This window comes from Musa acuminata, chromosome BXJ1-5, assembly GCF_036884655.1.
Source record: "Musa acuminata AAA Group cultivar baxijiao chromosome BXJ1-5, Cavendish_Baxijiao_AAA, whole genome shotgun sequence".
In the NCBI taxonomy this organism is placed as follows: Eukaryota; Viridiplantae; Streptophyta; class Magnoliopsida; order Zingiberales; family Musaceae; genus Musa; species Musa acuminata.
Genome location: NC_088331.1, coordinates 11,260,107 through 11,280,287, shown reverse-complemented (window position 1 = coordinate 11,280,287; position 20,181 = coordinate 11,260,107). Strand labels below are relative to the sequence as shown.

General features: G+C 37.1%; 2 protein-coding genes across 5 annotated transcripts in view; one reads left to right on the top strand and one right to left on the bottom strand.

Moving 5' to 3' along the window:
* Nucleotides 1-6,584, top strand: part of LOC135673798 (protein HLB1-like) — a 32,209-nt gene extending 25,625 nt beyond the window's left edge. For 2 of the 3 annotated variants that reach the window (XM_065183108.1, XM_065183107.1), the window contains 3 exons: nt 382-501; nt 4,188-4,373; nt 6,168-6,584. In XM_065183108.1, coding sequence (XP_065039180.1) covers nt 382-501; nt 4,188-4,373; nt 6,168-6,278 — 417 coding nt within the window. In that variant the 3' untranslated portion in view covers nt 6,279-6,584. The remainder of the gene's footprint in view (nt 1-381; nt 502-4,187; nt 4,374-6,167) is intronic. The other variant, XM_065183109.1, reaches the window with a different exon arrangement.
* Nucleotides 6,585-10,119: 3,535 nt separating this feature from the next.
* On the bottom strand, nt 10,120-11,273 carry LOC103985094 (F-box protein FBW2-like). 2 transcript variants are annotated; one of them, XM_018826188.2, is made up of 2 exons: nt 10,857-11,273; nt 10,120-10,760 (listed from the first exon to the last, which is right to left on the bottom strand). In XM_018826188.2, exons 1-2 carry the CDS (start codon nt 11,201-11,203, stop codon nt 10,274-10,276), a joined length of 834 nt encoding a protein of 277 aa, XP_018681733.2. In that variant the 5' UTR covers nt 11,204-11,273; the 3' UTR covers nt 10,120-10,273. The 2 variants fall into 2 exon arrangements, with proteins under 2 accessions (XP_018681733.2, XP_009400980.2); XM_009402705.3 differs by having other exon boundaries at nt 10,120-10,757; nt 10,857-11,271.
* Nucleotides 11,274-20,181: the final 8,908 nt, after the last annotated feature.

Here is a 20,181-nt window from a genome sequence, read left to right as displayed (position 1 = left end):
TTATGTTGATTAAGTAGCTCTAGACAAAGAAGAGAATCGGTAAGCTCCAATTGTAGATTAATGATGTGTTTATAGTCTAATCAAGGTTTAAAAAGTCTTTATTTTACAAGCTTCTGCAATTTATAATGTTTATCTTAGGTTGCGTATGAATATTAATATTTATTCTCGCCATAAAATTTGATAGAAACCTGTTCAGGAAATATGACCTTTTATGAGAAGCAATTTTATTTCATGGGTTCAAGTTATATTGGGATAATTATCATAACCAATATACTGCCCATTAAATTCATGTTCAGATGATATGGCATAAGATGTTGATTCTCTCATGAAAGTCATTATTCTTTGACATTTTGCTTTTCTCATGTGGTGCTTTCTTGATAGCTTCCTTTACCCTACTTCAAAGTGGGTTATTTGACAGCCCAACCTGCCCATATTCCAATTGCACCTCATAGAGATTGGCAAAGGTCCCAGTTTATTTTAAATCATGAGGGACTTCAACAGGTCAGTTTGCTACTCATTACCCTAATAAAGAGATGATGAGAATATAGGTTTCCTTGCTTATTCCATTCTGAAATAAGTCAACTGAAAAATGTTCATTCATGTCACTTTATTTTTATTGTTGGTAGGTTTGAATTGTTTTCATCTAAAAAGGAAGGCGACTGGTTAGCTAAAGTTGTACAAAGCAAGGATTACAATATCGAATGATATAGCCCATACTGGGCAGTACCGTTGATCTAGCCCCGTATCGGACGGTACAGGGCTGTATCGGGCTGTAATGGTCGATATTTCGACTGTTACCGCCTGAAACAGGTCGGGAACGGTTGTCGCTCGCTATTGAGTAGTATCAGCCTGGCTGTGGCTTGGCTGCGGCGAGGGAAGAAGTGTCGAGGGAGAAGAGAGAGAAGGCGCTCGAAGTAGAGGGAGAAGAAGAAGGAGAATAAGGAGAAACTCAATGCTTCTCCATCTAGCGTCACCCTCCCTCGACGATTTCGATCCAGGAGGTAACGGAGAGGCCATGGCTCGGCTTCTTCTTCGCCACGTTCTTCGCCGAAGGTTGGAGACGTCTACGACCTTTGATGTCTTCGCTAAACGCCATAGATGAGAAGACCGTGCTCTTCTCCTCGTCTGATACGACAAGGAGAAGAAAAGGAGGCAACATCGCCGAGGCAACGTACGCCTCCTTTTTTTTTTAATATTATTTTTATATTTTTATATATTAATTTTTATATTATATATATGTACCGAGTTGTATGCCCATACTGTATGTCGGTAAGGTACAAAATTATGAATCTTGGTACAAAGTAACCATTAAAATCTGTACCGGTGAATTTCTTGTATCAGATCAATGCTGACTATGGTCTAGCATTCTTTACAGCATTATGGAATGTCATCGTCTTGCCCATGGTTTGCAGTACCGGTCCGTACCGCCCGGTATGGGCGGTACGTACCGGTCCGCCAGACTTCCGGTACGTGGACCATATGTTACCGTTCCGATACTGTAGCACTGTAGCACTGCTACAGTGCTCGGCACGCCTGAATATACCGCTCGGTACACCTGGGTGTACCGAGCGGTATACCGTACCGTACCGGTACCGAGCCCAGGTCGAAACTCCGATACGGTACGGTATTGCGAACCTTGGTCTTGCCCGATATCAAATGAGACAATATGATGATTCCTCTTCTTCATTCTTCTCTCTCCCTCTCCCCATCTCGCTCTGTATGCTTTTTACCGAGTGAATGCGGGCTCCAGCACTTAAATCCTTGCTTTATACTGTTGGATAATCATGTTTCATCTTATTTTGAAATTCTTTTCAATATTTCACCAATTATTATATATTTATTCTTTTTTATTTGACCAATGTTCCATTGTGCATTATGATTTTTTTAGTTTGTTCCTCCACCATAGTTTATAAATGTATGATATGAGATTTATTTTTTGATTCATTATCTAAATACTTCTAACCACTGAATTTAGTATTGATGTATTTTGTTTAGTTTGTTTCTCCATAAAGTTGAAAGGAAGACAATAAAACCAGTGATTTCTTTCCTGTTTTTGATATAACAGACTGTTCATTATGCCAGAACTCAAGTTTAATATCTGTGCATTTTGGATAAACAATAAAAACCATGTTGGCCTTCTCAGGATTATCCTTGTCTGGCAAGGTTGGCTGGGTTATACAAATGGGAGATGCATGTGGTTGAAAAACTGACTGTATTTTAAACCATCTAGAGATTTTAGTTTTACAATTTATAGGTTTAAACTTTAATTATCCATAGTCCCTGATTCTTTGTCATGTTTTCCTCCCTTGTTCTCATTTTCTTTATATCTTCTTTCTACCCAGTTTACACCCTTTTGCTGAAGTGCTAAACAATCTGCTATTTTTTTTATCTAGTCTTTTTGTTCTTCGTGAGATATTCATTGCATCTCAAAATTTCATTAGTATCCTTGTTAAATCTACTCTTCCAATAATACTACCATGCCATATAAATTCACCAAAAACCCTTTTATCCTAACTCTGAAAGGTAAGATTTTTCTATGTTTTTCCTATTGAAAACATATAATCCCACCAAAGATATCATGGTCTCTAAACTTTAGTTTGATGTTGTTTTCTCTGTCATGGATGTTGGTTGGTTCATGCTTTTGAGTACTTCCATGAGCAAAATAATTATGTTTTGATATGTCATTTAGGAAAGACGTGAATGTTTGAATTTGTATGGGAACATTTGTATCATCTTTCCCAATCCATGTGTTATTATCAACTAGTTTTCCCTAAGGATCGTAGTGTTGTGTCGAGCCTTGGACGGACCTGTACCTACCGGACAATATCAGTGTGCCTTACTCTTTTTTGGGAGAAAGCCTAAAAAATAATAATAATAATAATAGTGTTTTTCTTAATTTATTAGTATATAAATTATATTTAGATAAGAAAAAAGTGTATCTAAGTCATAAGTGAATAGAAATTCTAGGTTATAAGGCGGAAAAATTGAATTTATCTTTACAGATTTGTAGAGGAACAACTTTGTTGCACTGGCTTCCATTGAAGGAAGTGAATCAACTGAAGCTTTAGTCACAAGTGAGTGTGAGAAAGAGTGAGAAAGAGAGTGAGTGAAAGTAAGGGAAGGGAGGGGATTTAAAGCTCTGAACGAGGCCCCAACCATCAAATTTGACCCTTGGGGTCAAAATGAAACTTGATATGTGTCGATATCGATCAAATTATGATTGATACTGACCCATATCAGTTGATATAGGATAAGTTTCGACTGTATCAATCGATACATTCCCTGTACAGACCGACACTGGGCCATATTTCAGTCTAACATCTGAAATGGGCTGGTCCACATACTGATCAGCCGGCAGACATGTACATATCACCTGTACTGTAACGTTTTGGGTGGTACGTCAAACCTTGGTTTTCCCTATGACCAAATTGCTCTGGATGTCAACATATGCATGTCCATGATCATGTGCTACTTCTTTCACTTCTCTTCAGGGCCTCTATATCTTAATGGTGCATTTATATGGATTATCCATGGATATTTGATACTTTATTGAAGGATATAAATCTTGACTGGTTTTGGTAATTGGTCTCACAATACATGGCTGCATACTGATGCATATTATTTGGTATTACTGAAAAGGTAATAAAAAATAAATATCAACAAGTACCGACTGATATGGTTTTGTACCTGTCCATTATCAAATTAGCAAATACTGCTTCATACCAACTGGTTCAACCAAAATTTGAATTCTTAACTTCATCTCTGACCATCTCCTGCTGATCTCAAAGGATGATCTACTAAATTTATAATCAAAATTTCTTTAAATTAATATCCTCCTGAAGTCATTTGGTATCTTTTCTTATGTTGTTGGTTTGTTGTGGAAAATAGGAGTTATCCTTGTATTCTTGATCACTTTTCCTGTAGATGCAAATCTATAAGTTCCTCAAGAATAAGAGCAACTTATCTGTGGAATTTCATTGCCCACTAACCTAAATGTTTACTCATTAAACTGCAGACAAGTTATGTGAAAATGATATTACTGAAGGGTTGCTTCACTCAATTACTGTAATCCTTATCTATAATGAGTTATTTGTTCATATTTCTACCTTTATGTAATAATCAGGATAGATTTGGTGAAATAGATTTCTTGATACTAACAATAATGCATCAAATTTAATCTTTACCAGGTCAGTAGTGCTGAGAAGAATCTGTCACAAAGTCCTTCTGGAAGGTCACAAGGATCTCCCCAAATTGACAAATCACTAGTTAAAGTTGATGTCTGTGACATTGTTTCTGTCACAGCCTGCGCGGACCTTACTCTACCACAAGGTGCTGGCCTCTGCATTGACACAATTCATGGTCCAGTTTACTTGGTAAGTGTCCTATATCCAGGCATGTCAGTAGAAGAATTTATTCACTGATTTTCAACATTTATTCAGGTTGTCCTTATGTTTTTGTGTTCCACTGGCTTATTGGTTTTCTTTTTTCATATGGATGGATGTCACTCCCTATAGCATGCTTCTTATTTTATTTTTTCCTAGATTCTGGCAGGTCCAGTTGCCCTGTGGTTACAAGCGTTTGAACTCAAACCTTAAGGACACATCAACTAGACAATTAAGTTCTTGGGCATATTCCCTTATCCATACTTTCTTTGGTGACAGCATCACTTTGATATAATCATGGCACTAAGGAGTCATGTCATTATCTGTTGTGCTCTCTATGATAAACCCTAGACTAGTGGCAAAAGTTTGGTTGATGAATGATGATATGGATCTTTCTCGCATGACTGGCCAACTTGTTTAAATTTTGTATCTCAAGATCGAGTGCCACTCATCTTTGGAATTTTTTAGATGTTCATTTTTAGTTTACTGACTAAAAATGGTCTGGCTTTTCTTTTGCCCTGAATTTGTTTTAATATAATTATGGTCAGAACTACAGAACCTAATGAATATGTTGATGTGACTGTTTTGTTATATGTTCATACCTAAATGTGCATCCTTTGCTTCTGTTGCATGTCACATTACTTCTACTAGCATATATTGAATCCAGTATCAAATTTTACTTCACTGCCAGTTGGTTATCAAGTTTGTTACTGGCTATTTACATACTCTCTAGGCAGACCATAACTGTCAGTTACTTTCTTGACCATTCTTGGCTGGGCTTTATGGAGCCTCATTTACCAACAACTTGAACTAAGGCTAGCTTTGGTGCAAAGGTTCCAAGCCCATCCAAATATAAATTTATAACAAATCTACTCCTAGTTCATGTTTAGGTTCCAAGATTGTTAATAGAAGCTACATTTTCTGGATTATTAATTACTTGGGTTTGGCTAGATTTAATCCTTTTTCAACATTTAGCTTCATCTATGGTCCTTTCTCTTGATTGATGATTGTAGATTTAGTCCTACCATTATTAGATAACCAGGCCAGCAAATTGTCAGAGTCCTAATGTTCTTATCAGCATAAATATGGAGACACTGCTTGATTCCAAATTGTGATAAACCTTTAAGCCATCCCATATCATATCAACATAAGACAGCGTGAACTCTTTAGCATATCAGAGATGGCTACCTCGAGTCATTCACCAGTTGGTGATTGTAGGCATGGTGATCAGATATAAATCAAAGACAAGCTGGCCAGCATATCATCTGGCATAATTGCTGGTGATCGTTGGAGATGGTTTAAGATATAAATTAAAGACAAGCTGGACATCTCAGGAGTTGGCTTGATTGCTAGTGATTGTAGGGGATGGTGGTAAGATATCAGAAGGCATGGTCCATGGATGCAAATCATGGACTCAGATTCATGGCACTTGAACTGCCTAATAAAAGATTTAGGGATGAGACCAGAAAAGGTAATCCTCAAACAGTCAAACATGTTAAAAGACATTGTTTCTTTTTTTTCCTTCTTGATGGTAGAACAACAGTTTCAGTAATCCTAAATGTAGATAGCCCTTCATGTAGAATCCAGGAAAAGAAAACAGTTCAGAAAACTTATGGTACCTTTAAAGATTGGATGTTCCTTTTTCTCTTTTGAATTATTAGAATGAAGTGTTATTTCAAGTGCTCACTTTGGATTGATATTTAGGTGGTTGTGTTGGTTTATGAAGCCAAGAAATTTTTGTTCAGGGTCCAACATTTCTAATTGTCTCATTTACCCTCATACCAGGTTGCTGACACATGGGACTCTTTGTACGGATGGCAGGATGCAATCTGCCTAGTCTACACCATTTTTGCCAGAGGAAAGAGTGATGTTCTTGCTGGCATCATAACTGGTTGATTGTCCATTTTGCGACAATTGCATATTAGAAGAATACGGACTCTGTTCAATATCAGATTACTGGTGCATGAATTATCATACTTTTTCGATCAAGTTCCTTAAGACTGTTTGGTGTTTCAATTTTTCACTGGTAGTAACTGTCATTCATGGTGGTAGCCTTGTAATGCTTTCTAATCTGTGCCATAGATTCAGAAACTTAAAAGTGTGTTTAAATATTAGGATAAATATCCGTCAGGCTTTTTGGCAGTATAATATCTGTACAGCAGTTTAATTATTGATTGCTATAGCATTCTTGCCCTTCACAAATTTTTCAGACCCAAGTGGATTTCATTTTCATTTTCTTTCTGTATCAACAAAATGTTCACGGATGTAGTTGGAGTTTTGCAATTACAATAAGGTCATAGTATGATTATCTTGTTTTCTTACATTAAGCTTAATAAATGTTTTCATTTTTTCTAATATATAGCTTCTATTTTTCCTGTGATGAGGAATGCTACTACCCTACTATGACCCCCACAAAGAAGTATGTCTCCTCCAGAAAGATGCAGGCAATGCACTAAAGATCAGAGACGACTACATTAATGTACAACCACATCATCAACTCACACTCCGAGAATGATCAAGCTAATGCTGGTCTACTATTCTTAGATTATTTAAGAGTGTTTGTACAAGATGTTGAAGTTCTGTGGTTGCTGACAGTTTGCAGATCGTTGAGCTAATTTTCAAAATCAGTGTGTTGCCTGTGAAGATGATCCGAAAATTGAACTGTGGTGTTGCATTCAATTACGGTTTCAGGCTCTCTTTGGCATAATAGGTAGATATGAAATCACAAGTTTTTGTAATTGAAGCTCACCAGTGGTTCATGAGGTTCCTGAACGCAGCAGATTGACGGAACTTAAAGATTCTCACGGGAAGCAGGGAAGCGTGCTGAGGTAATTGCTCTGCAGTCGACGCCAGAGCAATTGCATCCACTACGAGGATGGGACGTACGCCTTCTAGGAGATTATAACTGCACCTTCGGTATAATAATATAAGATAATATAGTGCCTAACTGTTCCGTCGATGGTTTCATTCTAGGACAGACGGTTCTAGTTTTTAAAACTCAAGAATCAGATTCGAGCTGTCCTGATTTTGGAATCAAAATTAGAATCGTCAATTTCGGTTTTGGTTTTAATTTTGGTTTGGACGATTTGATTTCGGTGGAATCCTTAATTTTTTTTTTTTTATCATTTTAAAATTTAAAATATTAAAAATTGTAATTTATTTTTAAAAATTTTAAAATAGATATATAACTATAATATGAGTATACTAATTTTTTAAAAAAATTTTGATTGAAAAAAATAAAATTGTAAAATTTTTAATCAAACTAAAATAACTTCATCAAGATTCTAACCCAAGTTAGTTGGTTTTAAATCTAAGTATTTAACAACTATATCATATTTAATCGGTTTGAAATTAAAACTATCGATTTGGAATCTGAACCGTGGATTCCAATTTTCTAATATCAAACATATATATATATATACATAATGATGAGTATATTTTGATTTAGCATTTAAATTTAGTTAATAGAGATTAACATTAAAAAAACATTATTTATGTCTCGGAGGTATATTTATGATAAACTTAAATTTAGAAGGGTAGACATGAAACTGTACTTTTTTGTGTTTTTTAGGGGGAGGGGGGAACCTTGAGAAACAATGATGTTTGCTAGTAGCTATATGTCTCCATTTTCTCAGTCAAGGCTAAAAAAATGACATTGGTGATGTTTTGTCCATATAGTATACGACTTTGATGATTAGGTTCAACTCAAGTCACAAAATAAGTTTGTTTATTAACATCTGGTGTGCAGGTTAGGTTAATACACATATACTGAGGGATAAATTGGGAGGATTTTCGAAAAAGTTTTTTCTTTTTTTTTTTTGGTAATTTTTCATGGAATGTGGTCCTTTTGAATTTTATCAAGAGCCTTCCTTATTTGTCATAAATCCTCATATGTCTCCTGACAAGATAATTAGAGCAGCTATATTACACTCTATTAATCGATCCCATGTATACATTTTATGATGTCAATCACAATGATTTTATAATATTTTCGATACCTACACCGAAACACTATAATTCTCACTGTAACTTTGGTAGGTAAATGGACTCAAAATCCAATAATAATAAACTCTAATCAACAAAAATAAAATTTCAAATAATTTTTTTTATTTTTTATTTATGAACAAAAGCACCTTAATTCAAGTTTTTATTGATCGATAAGATATATTGTTTTGATAAGAAATATTTCAGAGATTATAGTGAATAGAAAGCACCTTTAGAATTATGATAAAAAAAAGCATCTTTCGAGAAAACTTCAAAAAAAATCAGAAATTTATCCAGATATATATATATATATATATATATATATATATATATATATAAAGCCACTATGCATTGGGACATGTCCCATTCTGTCACCTTGTGTTTGTCCAAAGCACCACATTTTGCACGATGTAGCTATTGTCATTTCTTTGATGATCAGAGACTATTCTGTACTGTAAAATCTCATCATGTCGTTGCTTTTTCTTCCCGACAAAGTTTTCATCATTTGTTCTCTCTGATCATTTGTCCTATAAATGTTAAAAGTTTCTCTGTTTTCATTTAAAAAAGCACTCTTTTTTTTTTCTCAAATAGTTTTTTATTTTAAATTATGACAAACAGAAAGACGTAATATAATATAATAATCTTATAATATTTTCAATATCTTAAAAATAAATAAAGAAATAAATAAATAAATATATATATATTATAATATTATTTAAAAAACATGTAAATGAGTCAAATGGTATAATGATGACCATGATGCAGGTGATAGAGATTTTAGTTTGAGTAAGATCTAATTATACTCTTTACTCTTTTGTTTTAAGAGTGATGTGATTCTATCTGAAACTAAAAATAGTTGCATTCTACTTTACTTAATTCTGACCAAAATTATATAAATTCCCACTATCAACAAACACATCACTAACTTCTAATCTAATGCTGTTCTAAAGATAAATGCTTTCCCATCATCACCCTCATGTGTGGAATGAACTCTTATCTTCCTTTAATTTTGTGGATCCATCTGTGTAGTCTCTGAACTCTGGTGCCACATTCTCAATGCAAATGAATCTTCTGCAGAGCTGCAAAATTAATCGCACAGCTTTGGAGGTAAGGAATGGTGAAGCAGAACAATCGAATATCGCATCACAATTAGATCTCACACGCCGTTAGTTTCAACCAAATACAGACTGATGCAGCTTTGGGATTTATATGATGGTGATGGAGCTGAAAAATAAGAAAGGCAGTTCAATCTTTTGAGCAATTGGTCCCTTTCCCTTTTCGAAAGCTCTTGTCAAATGATGGACCTGTGAAGCGACACAGGTGAGCTGCTCTCTTTATTGGCGAGAAGAAAGAAAGAAGTATTTCTTCAAGCGTTAGCCACTCTACAGAAAGAAAGCTACTGTCTTTCGTTAATCAACATACAATTATGTCATTCTCTCTCTCTCTAAGACATTTGCTAGTAGTGTTCATAGGATTCTGAGTTTTTCATTTTCCTGTCAGATTCGATAACATGGAATCCTAATGACAAATGAAATGTAGTGTTTATGTTTCCAACCTCTACTATTATTATTCAGAGTCGATCAGTAGCATAATACTCTGATTAGTTTCACGTTCAAAATGGATAAAATTTAATATTAATTTATAAGGATCGGATGAATATATTATTATTATTATTATTATTATTATTCATTTATTTTTAGTCAGTGGCACATCATCCTCAACCACATCTTTGGAGACTCGAGAGTCAGTCATATGGCGCGATTCTGAACTCTGTCAAATTAACACATAGATAAATTCATGATCTTACTAACTCGAAGAGATCAACAATGGAGACTATAATTCCATTAAGGTTGATGCAGGAGAGGGTTTGTTCATATGGTTTCGAGGAGAAAGCGTGGCAGTCTCAGTCACCAGTAGAAAAATCCAGACTGCTGCTCTGATTCGTCCGTCTCGTAGCCATTGTCGCTCAGCAGCTTCGAACCCTCGTGCTCGAAGCTGTGGATGCCGGAGGCCAACCGCAACAGCTCCTCGTCGGCTTGGAAGCCCAGGCAGTCCGTGGCGGTCAGCCTCTCCAGCTTCCGGCAGCCGCTCACGATCACCGCCAGCTCGTCCTTGGTCAGGTACGATCCGCTCAGCTCCAGCTGCTTCAGCTCCGGCAGACACATCGCGATGACGCTCGCGTCTTCCTTGCCGATCAACCCCCGCACCTTCAGCCGGGCGAACCGCGTGCAGTTGTGCCCGATCGCTGCCACCGTTTCCAGGAACGAAGTGGGCTTCGTCTCCAGCTCCAGCTGCTCCAGATCCTTCCACCTTCCAATGAGTTCCGGAATGCGGAGGTCGTCTTCCAGCATCAGCTTATCGGGCAAAGCAAGAGTCCTCAACCCGGGACAACTGCTAATATGTGCACAAGCACAAGGATTGATCGAGACATTATCGTGAATTCGTCGGCGAGAACCGACGACAGAGGAAGAAGGTCGTACTTGCACTCACTTGATGGAGACGTAGGCCAAGTCGTGCACCGACGCGCCGGAGGACAAGGGAAAGATGAGCTCGGAAGCGGAGCCATGGCTGCGGTGGACGACCAACCTCAAGAACGCGGAGAAGGAGAGAGTCTTGAGACGGTAGCGGGAGCCGAAGCTCCGGCTGAACTGGCTCCAGGTCCTGAAGTCCAGCGACCGTAGGTTGAGGACTCGCCAGCAGACCGGGTCGAGGGAGGCGCGCCACCAGCACGTGCAGACGAAGGGCACCGAGACTGTGAGGTCGTCGAGGCCGAGCCGCCGGAAGATGTTGACCAAACAGTCCACTTGCATGTCCTCCCACCTCCTTCCTTCCTCCATGGCGGTGGAGTCTTCTTTCGACGTCCCTCCCTCCTTCGCAGAAGGAAGCGCTGAACCCTATAGCTAGCTATAAGTGGGCCGAGAGGCGATGGGTTCGTTGTCATCAAGCTATGAACGTGGGCCCGGAAATGCCACCCCGTATAACCATTTCAGAAAGGCTGATGTGAAAATAGAGTACTATATATATATATATATATATATATATATATATATATATATATATATATATATATATATATATATATATATATGTATGTATATATATATATATATATATGTATGTATATATATATAAACAATAATTAATATACAACATAGTTTCAAAAGTTAAAGATGGAATTGATTTCAGTCCAAAGGCACCAATGAAGGGATGATCCAATTCCACTCTCACCTTCTACTTGCTCGTCGTCTATTAAGTAAGTAGAGTGGTGCAATTATAATTGTACTAAAAACTTTGACTAAAAAAGAAGTAAAAACTACCTCTCATCAGTTAACAAATATATTATTTAGATTGATTGAATTATTCTAAAAAATTTTCATTGATCTGACGATGCGAGAACCAATTTAGTTTATTTATTATTTGAATAAATTTTATTAATTAGTGGCGTTTGAAGTATGTCATAAGTTTTATAATATTTGGAATGTTTCTAATTTTAAAGTAAATAAAGAAAAGAGAAAAAAAAAAAAAAGATTTCTTTCTATTCTCTTATTAGACGTATTGCATTGAGCCTATCTAAATGAGCTTGTGGCATTGAAGACGCAACTCTATGCATAGATCACACAATCATGGAAAAGGTTTAAGATACGATTGCTACTCTCAAAGGAAGAAAACGACGTAACGTTAAAAGAAGAAAGATAGCTTTCTTACTCGAAGGAAGACTGAATGAAAGCTGGGTAAACAGTCTACCTTTTCCTTCCTTCGTTCTGCTTCCTCTTTAGTGAGTCGCAGCTGTTTCATCACTTTCTCCGGTTTCAGACTGATCGATAGAAAGGAGGAAGATAGCTTTCTTACTTGGAAGACTGACTGAAAGCTGAGCAAACAGTATCCTTTTCCTCTGGTTCTGCTTCCTCGTGAGTGAGTCTAAGTTGTTTATGAAAGCATAAAAATCTGTAATATGTTGATTTAAAATACGAAAATAATATTTATGTTTATGAAATCAAATACTTAGATCTAGTTTAATACCTTTTGATGTCATCTGTTCAAAGATTTATGTTTAATCTGTAAAGCATCGTCTTTAAACCAAAGATTGCTGTCAAAAGGAGGAACTAATTCTTTTTTCTCTCTTCCTGTCATTTCACGTGACCAACTAAATTGATAAGAACCAACTAGTTTAATGGTTTAAGAAGAGAGTTGAGTCTAAGTTGTTTCATCACCACATCTATCATGTAAAGATAATTCATGCTTAAAAATAGATGCCCGCATCAACGGTTAGTTTGCTGTCAGCTAATGTCAAAAAGCAACAGATTGATTTTATGAAAACACTTTGTCTTCCGTTTGGAGATTGATCTCTATATAATCATGTACAAAGTTTCTTTACAAGAAAATTATTACAAAGATTGAATATTTACACTCAATCACAATATATATATATATATATATATATATATATATATATATATATATATATATATATATATAAAATAGATTAACTGAAATTATAATAGATTGACTGCAATTGAAACTGATTGCTGAAATTTTACTATTTGATTAGATTTGACATCCTCCCTCAAATTGATGCTACTGTTGAATTAATAAGCATCAATTTGTTAGCCAAAGTTGATGTCGTGTCTTTGACAATGAGTTTGTAAAAATATTTACAGGTTGAAACTCTGTTGAGATGAGGTAATGTATGATCAAAGTAGGCAATATCAAATATAGTGAGTGACAATCCACCTCTGTGTTTTGTTCTTTGGTGAATCAAAAGAATGGTGGAAAGAGAAGTCGTCGAAGCCAAACAATTTCAAAACAAGCCGATGATATAGCTCTATATTCAACTTTGGTAGAAGATTTAGATACTCTCTCCTATATTTTTTGCATTTTCATCGAACAAGAGTATTGCCAACATACAATATACTAACTGAACACCTTGCCCAATCAGTGTTACTATAAGCTTGGAGGGTAAGTGAAAATCCAACCTTATAGAATAATCTATGATTACAAGTCCCAAGTAAATAATAAATTATTCTTTTCACTGCTACCATATGTAAATATCTATGTTGATAGCATGAACTGACTTATTAGGTTTACTACATAAGAAATATCTGATCGAGTAATTACTAAATAAATCAGACTTCCGACAAGCTATCGATATCTATTAGGATCGTATAGTAGTTCTCCTTTATTTTTAGAGTATTTCATATTGATTTCCAATAGAGTATCGGAGTTGAACGTTCAAGTCCAACCGAAGTAATCAATTTTTTGATATATTTACGTTGATTAAATGAATATATCTTGAGCTTAGAGATGAACAGAAAGTTCATCTAGAAACATTTCCAAGATCTTTCGTATGGAAAGAAGCATGTAGAGAACTCTGTAACAGAGAATATCATAGACAACAAATATGAGTTTTTGAATCTGATCGTCTTCATACAGGAATCCACCGTATAAGAAAGTACTTTTTATATGTATTCAAAAAAGATCATCATATAAAAAGTACTTTTTATAATTAATCTCATATTCTTGCCAATTCCCAAGAGCAACTAAATGAGTTTTATATCGATCCAAAGATCAACTACGGTTTGCTTAATGGAGTAAAACTCATTTGCACCCAATTGGCTTACACTCATCTGGCCAAGGAATAATATCTCATGTATGATTTTTTGTCAAAGCTTCCAGTTCTTCATTCTTAGCATTCTATCAATGCAATTGTTGCCTAGCTTGTGAACAGGAATTTGGAACATGGACAGTTGACAAGGTAGTCATAATAGATAAATGATCTAGAGGTCTAATATGCTAAGTATAATATCTTAAGGAAGGTACAACTATCTTAATAGTTGGTAATGTAGAACTTAGATAAGGAGAGGAAGAAGTTATTTGATCTAGACTTTTCTGTGTCTTGATTGATAATTCTCTCATCTCTTGTTGACAAACTACCCCAGAATCAAATCTTGGGTTATTAGAACTATTATTAAAGATGAAATATGAGTGGTTTGAAAACAATAAAGATTTTAAATAAAAATAACATTACGTGAGATACAAATACGATGAATAATAAAATTATAACAAAGAAAACCTTTTTGATTCGATGCATATCCAAGAAATGCACATCTTACAAATTGTAAAGTCAATTTATTTCTGTCGGATGAAGGAAGACATGCATAACAAAGACATCAAAAAAATACATAATCGATTATAATTAGGATGCTCATTAAATAAACAAAAATATGGATACTCATTATGAAGATTAGGTGATGGTAAATGATTAATTAAACATACACAGTTATAAATAAAGCTTCTATCCAAAAATGAGAAGATAAAGAAGCATCAAGAAGTAAGGTCCCAGTAACATATAAAAGGTGTCAATTTTTATAATCATCAATAAATGTTGAAAGACATTAAAGACATAATCATCAATAAAAAAGAAACAAAATATTTATGATGAGAATAAGAGTTAAAAGATAATTGTCCCCAAATATCTGAATGAATTAACTCAAATCGTTTTTGAATGTTATTTTTGAATAATAAGGAAACTAAAGATTTATTCTTAGGGTAGTTAGAGAAGCTTAGAGTATAATCAAGGGGAGAGGGGGGAAATGAATTAGTAATTGTTTCGTTAGGGGGGGTACGGAAAGAGTGAATTAGTGTAATAATATTTTTAATTAATTTTAAATTTTAATCAAATAAATTAATATATTTCATAAACTCGATTGATTAGGTTAGAGTAGCGAGTAAAGATAATAAAACTGAGTCATAGGTAAAGTGCAAGTAAAGAGAGGCAAATCAATTTATAGTGATTCAGTCTTTCCAACCTACGTCGACTCTAAATTCCTCTTCCTTTGATGCCACAGGTTATCACTATCAATCTTTTTTCTAACGAGCAAAGATCAATTATCCTTTTTTTTTTTTTTCTTTTTTAGGCTCATGAGATATTTCACACTATCTTTTTATAAGAGATATCTTATCTCCTACAACTTAAAATTTCAACCAAACTTAAAAAAAAAAAAGGAGGTGACTCAAACTATACTCAAAATATGAGTTTACAATACTTCACTAGCTAAAGAATGAATGCTCTATCAATTAAGCAAGAGTGAGGTATTTATAATCCTAAAAGACTTCAAGAATGGACTCAAAAATTTAAATTTCTAAAATTTCAAGATATGATCGATACTATCATTGACATTGTATATATTATCATCATAACTTTTGACACAATTATAATTCTAAACTCTCAAGGCATTACTATAAAAAAATTTAAATTTTGGGCATTACTACTATTGCCCTAGGTGGTATTACCACCATCGGAAAAGCTGATAAAGCAAAAAATAATGCTTGTCTACTATTTAGGCTACTTTAGGCTACTATTTTGGCCTTCTAACGGGCTCAAATTTGACCGGGCCTCAATACCAATAGTTTTTTTAACAAGTTAGTTTTGTTTTGACTCAATACTAGCTTAATTGGCTTAAAATAACCTCGATTAAGTCCTTGATAAATCAATCACTTATCTAGTATATCTTTAAAGCTTTTGGTGTCCATTCTTTCGGCATATCATCTGTATTAAGATTGGCATTAAGAGGGGAGGAGGAGAGGTGAATTCATGTAATAATATATTTAATTTATTTTAAAACTCTATCGTTAAATCAATACATTTTAAAAACTCAATTGATCAAGCTAAAATTGCAAGTAAAGAGAATAAAACTAAGTCATAAGTAAAGGGCAAGTAAAAAGAGGCAAACAAATTTATAGTGGTTCGATCTTCCCGACCTACTGTCATGGACTTAGCTGGTTTTGCCTAAGTTGTGTAGCACCCTAGCGTATCTATCCGCAAAGGTCTGCCTCCCTAAAATCTCCCATGGTCCCTTAGAACATACAAAAGAGAAAACAGGTTAGAGAAAGCGCCTCACTCGAGATTTACAAGTAAACATTTAAAAAACACTTCATAGACAATGCAAATTATAAACAGACTTTACAAACTCTGAACGGTTGTACAACAAAGGGTCAAAATGGTCCACTATAGACCGAGTATCTCTCACAAGTGTCCACATGACATAACATTTATTTACAAGCCTAAGAAGGCTACCAAACCCAACTAAAATGAGGTTGTTAAGCCTTCGACCGTTCCTCTACATGTTGTGCAAAGCATGAACAAACAGAAAGACATGGACATACATAAGTATTACATTAAACATTATGTTTAGAACTTTGTCCATGACATTCTCCCCCACTTATTCCTTCGATGTCCTCGTCGAAGCCTTTGCCGACACTACAACTCCTCACCTTTGCTGAGTCTTCAATCTTCTGCTACAGTTGCAATGCGCCTCTTGGCTCCCAACTGCTCTTCGCTACTGTTTTTGAGTAGTCGAACCTTTGATCTGCCATGTTGCTTCAACTCGCCAATGACTCTGACTCTAATATGGGGTTAGTTGAGTTGTGTTGATCCCTGTTGGTTCTTGCCGATCCTCTAGATGAAGGAAAAGACTATCTTTACTATGCACCAGTCTCTCAAATGCCTCATGCTGTTTTGAACTGGGTGGATGCTTGTTGGAGTTTTAACGAGCATCGCCTCGCAAACTTCTGAAGTTTTGGGTCCTTCCTCCATAAAATTTGCCCATCGACTCTTCTTTTACTTAGTTGTCACTTCCAAGTAGATTCGCATCACTTCCGCTTTCGATTGGCATTCTATTGGGAAATGAAGCAGATAATCTACTCTCAGTAGCACTGATCACCATTGGTGAGGATTTGATAACTATTGTCTTCTAATATCTTCGAAGGGTCTTTGAACCTGTGCAAAGCTCCTCTACTGGATAGATAAGAGAATTAGGGTACTCAGTTTCGCCCATTCTCTTAAGAGTTGAAAAGGCAATGGTTACTTGACTTCGCCCATCTCCTCGAGGGTTGTACTCCATGCATCGAGCTGGTTACTAGCATTCGCCTGCTCTTTGCTCACACTTTTGAAGCACTCGAAGTGTTTGCACTCCTTGTATTGAGTTAGCTACTGTGATTCACCTTCTCAATGCCATCGAACTTTTGGAATGCAGGAAGTTTTCACCCCAACTTGGAGCAAGTCTCTAATCGTTTTGGTTGCCTCTGAGATTATATCGTCTTCTCTATCAACTCGATCGTCTACTCCACTGAGTAGCAAAGGTACAACACCGCATAATGCCATCGAACTTTTGGAATGCAGGAAGTTTTCACCCCAACTTGGAGCAAGTCTCTAATCATTTTGGTTGCCTCTGAGATTATACCGTCTTCTCTATCAACTCAGTCGTCTACTCCACTGAGTAGCAAAGGTACAACACCGCATACTGCCAGCTTTATTCCTTGGTCATGCACTCTTGTATGACCCGAAGTCCTTCGCTTTCAGCTATCTTGATGAGAAGCTCGTTGACACCGGTCTTACGAAGTTCCTTGACCTCTACCCTTCAGCCTTATCTCGGTACTTGGAGTTTGCCACTGCATGCTCCACCTCCTCGGTCCCTTTCATGACCAAGCGCTCTCCCTCCATGAGAGCAAGGGATCAATGACTTTCAAAGAAGTTTCGCCTCTACGGTACAATGGCACTGCCCATAGCCCTACTATCCGTCGCCTCGCATCTGCATCCTTTTTCTTTATGATCAATAGATATGTCTTTGTGGTACTCTTCTGAGTCCACCTCTATTCTAACTGATGCTTGATTTTGGGTAGCTAAGTCCCTCTGGACTCATCATCGCTTCCTCGCCCCTTTCGACCCTTTGCTTCAACACCTATGTGTTTTCCAAGCAGCTCCCTTTGGTCGATGAAAAGACAGAGTGTAACTCTTATGCATAGCCTCTGCCATCACGTTGTAGGGTTTGCACCGATTCTATTCTCCTTAGCTTCCTTGGTAGCAATGTTTGCTTACTCGACCTTGTCCTCTGACTTACCGGGCACCCTTAAGTGAATATGGGCTATAAAGCAATCTGACTCTCCAGCTGCTTCGATCATACCTCTGCATGATCAAGTCCCTCCCATGGGACTCACTTGTACTTACATTCAAACTTTTCCCTTGGTGGAATATAGCCCCCATATGCTGATAACCAAGGCTTTCATCCGATGCAAAACTCAATGCACGTACAGAAGACCTGCCTCTACAGTACCATGGCCTTCACTCCTTGAATCCATAGCCCTTCTTGCCGTCATGTTGTTCACAGAAGTGGAGCTCCCAATGGCTCCCAATCATACCTCCGTATGATATAGTCCCTCACGGGGCTATGTCGTGTATATTGCATTGCCACAAACTGTTTCACCATGATCCGTTGCCCCATATCGCCCCTCGGTGACATCTCCATTGCATTCTGATCCTTGTGGGATGAACTCGGATTGTGATCCCTCCATGTGTGGCCTCAGCCAATACATCGCAGGGTCTCTTCCACCTTCGATTTTGTTCACTCCTTTGGCAATCGACCTTCATCCACCGGATCTTAAGTCACACCTAGATGAAACACCACTCTAAGATAGTCCGTCACCTAGTAGCTCCCGAAGTCCACCGACTTCGTTGAAAATGGTGCACCATTGTCTGGATCTTGGGCCTATGCCCCTACCAGCATAATCTCCGTTGCACACCACTTCCTTCATGGCAACTTGAATGACACTGTGGCATATTCTTCAAGAGTACTAACCTCTACGTCCTCTTGCCCCATGCCAAGGCCTTTTGAACTCAACTTCACCTCCGCAAGTTGAGTCTTCTTAATTCCTCCATCAAATACTTCTCCGAGATAAGGTGCATATGCTTAGAAGCTTCCTTCGTCTTTGGCACCATGCAAGATGAGTCCGCTCCATCAGAATGAAGGACCCCTGAAACAACATGATCTTGCTCTTGTCTCTGTAAGAGTTCATGTCCTTGACCTCTGTCTAAGGAAAGCTCGGTGCCTCTGCTTCATGTTCCATCTTCTATGTCGGCTCCCTTCATGCAGCTTGGGTACTTCGCCAAGTTACACCCAAGTTGCTCCGCTCCTCATTTCCCATTGAGTTGATGGTGGCCCTCACACCCGCCATTCTACGGGTCAGCCCTCACTTGAGTTCAATCTTCATATCGACTCCAACTATACCTTCATTTGTGTTATTTTGGCTCGCTCCCCCACTTGATCTCGCAATGCATCTAATAATGCATTCTCTCAAGTGAGATAATGTGACGACTCCTCGTCGCTCACTCAGTCCATTGAGCTTCGTGGAATTGTTATTTTTGAGGTACTACTCCTCAACATGTGCGGTCTATTGCACATGATTCTCCCTCTAGAGAGCCGGGACTTATCCCTCATGGATATCTATCCCATTGGAGCAACATCTCTTTTCGTTTCCTTCTCTCTGAAAGTTTCGGAGACCACCATCCCCTTGGACTACTCCACCTTACTGAATAAAATGTGCATTATTCTGCCTTTTGTAAATGCACTTGCTAGATTGCGACTCCACGTCAATACAGCCCCCGCTGCACCCCTCAATGCCTAGTAATATGCTGAACTCACTGCACATTTCAGCCTCCTACGGACGTATCATTCTCATATGGAAGAGATGTTGGGAAATCTTGGGGGCGACATCACATGCGCAGCGGAAGAACAAGAAAACAAAATCCCTGATTCCCAAAGAGATGTTCGTCGTCGTGCGAAGATTGGTGCGCAAAATCCGCGAAACTTAAAACTCGTATAGAGTATATTGTGTTACATAGGGAGATCATATATCCCTGTTTCCTTGCAGATCCTTAAGAGAGGGTGAAGGAGGTCAAGCGTCCTCCTCTCTAGCGGTGATCCACACAGCAGGGTTGTCCTCCTCTCTAGCGGTGATCCACACAGCAGGGTTGCGATGACGC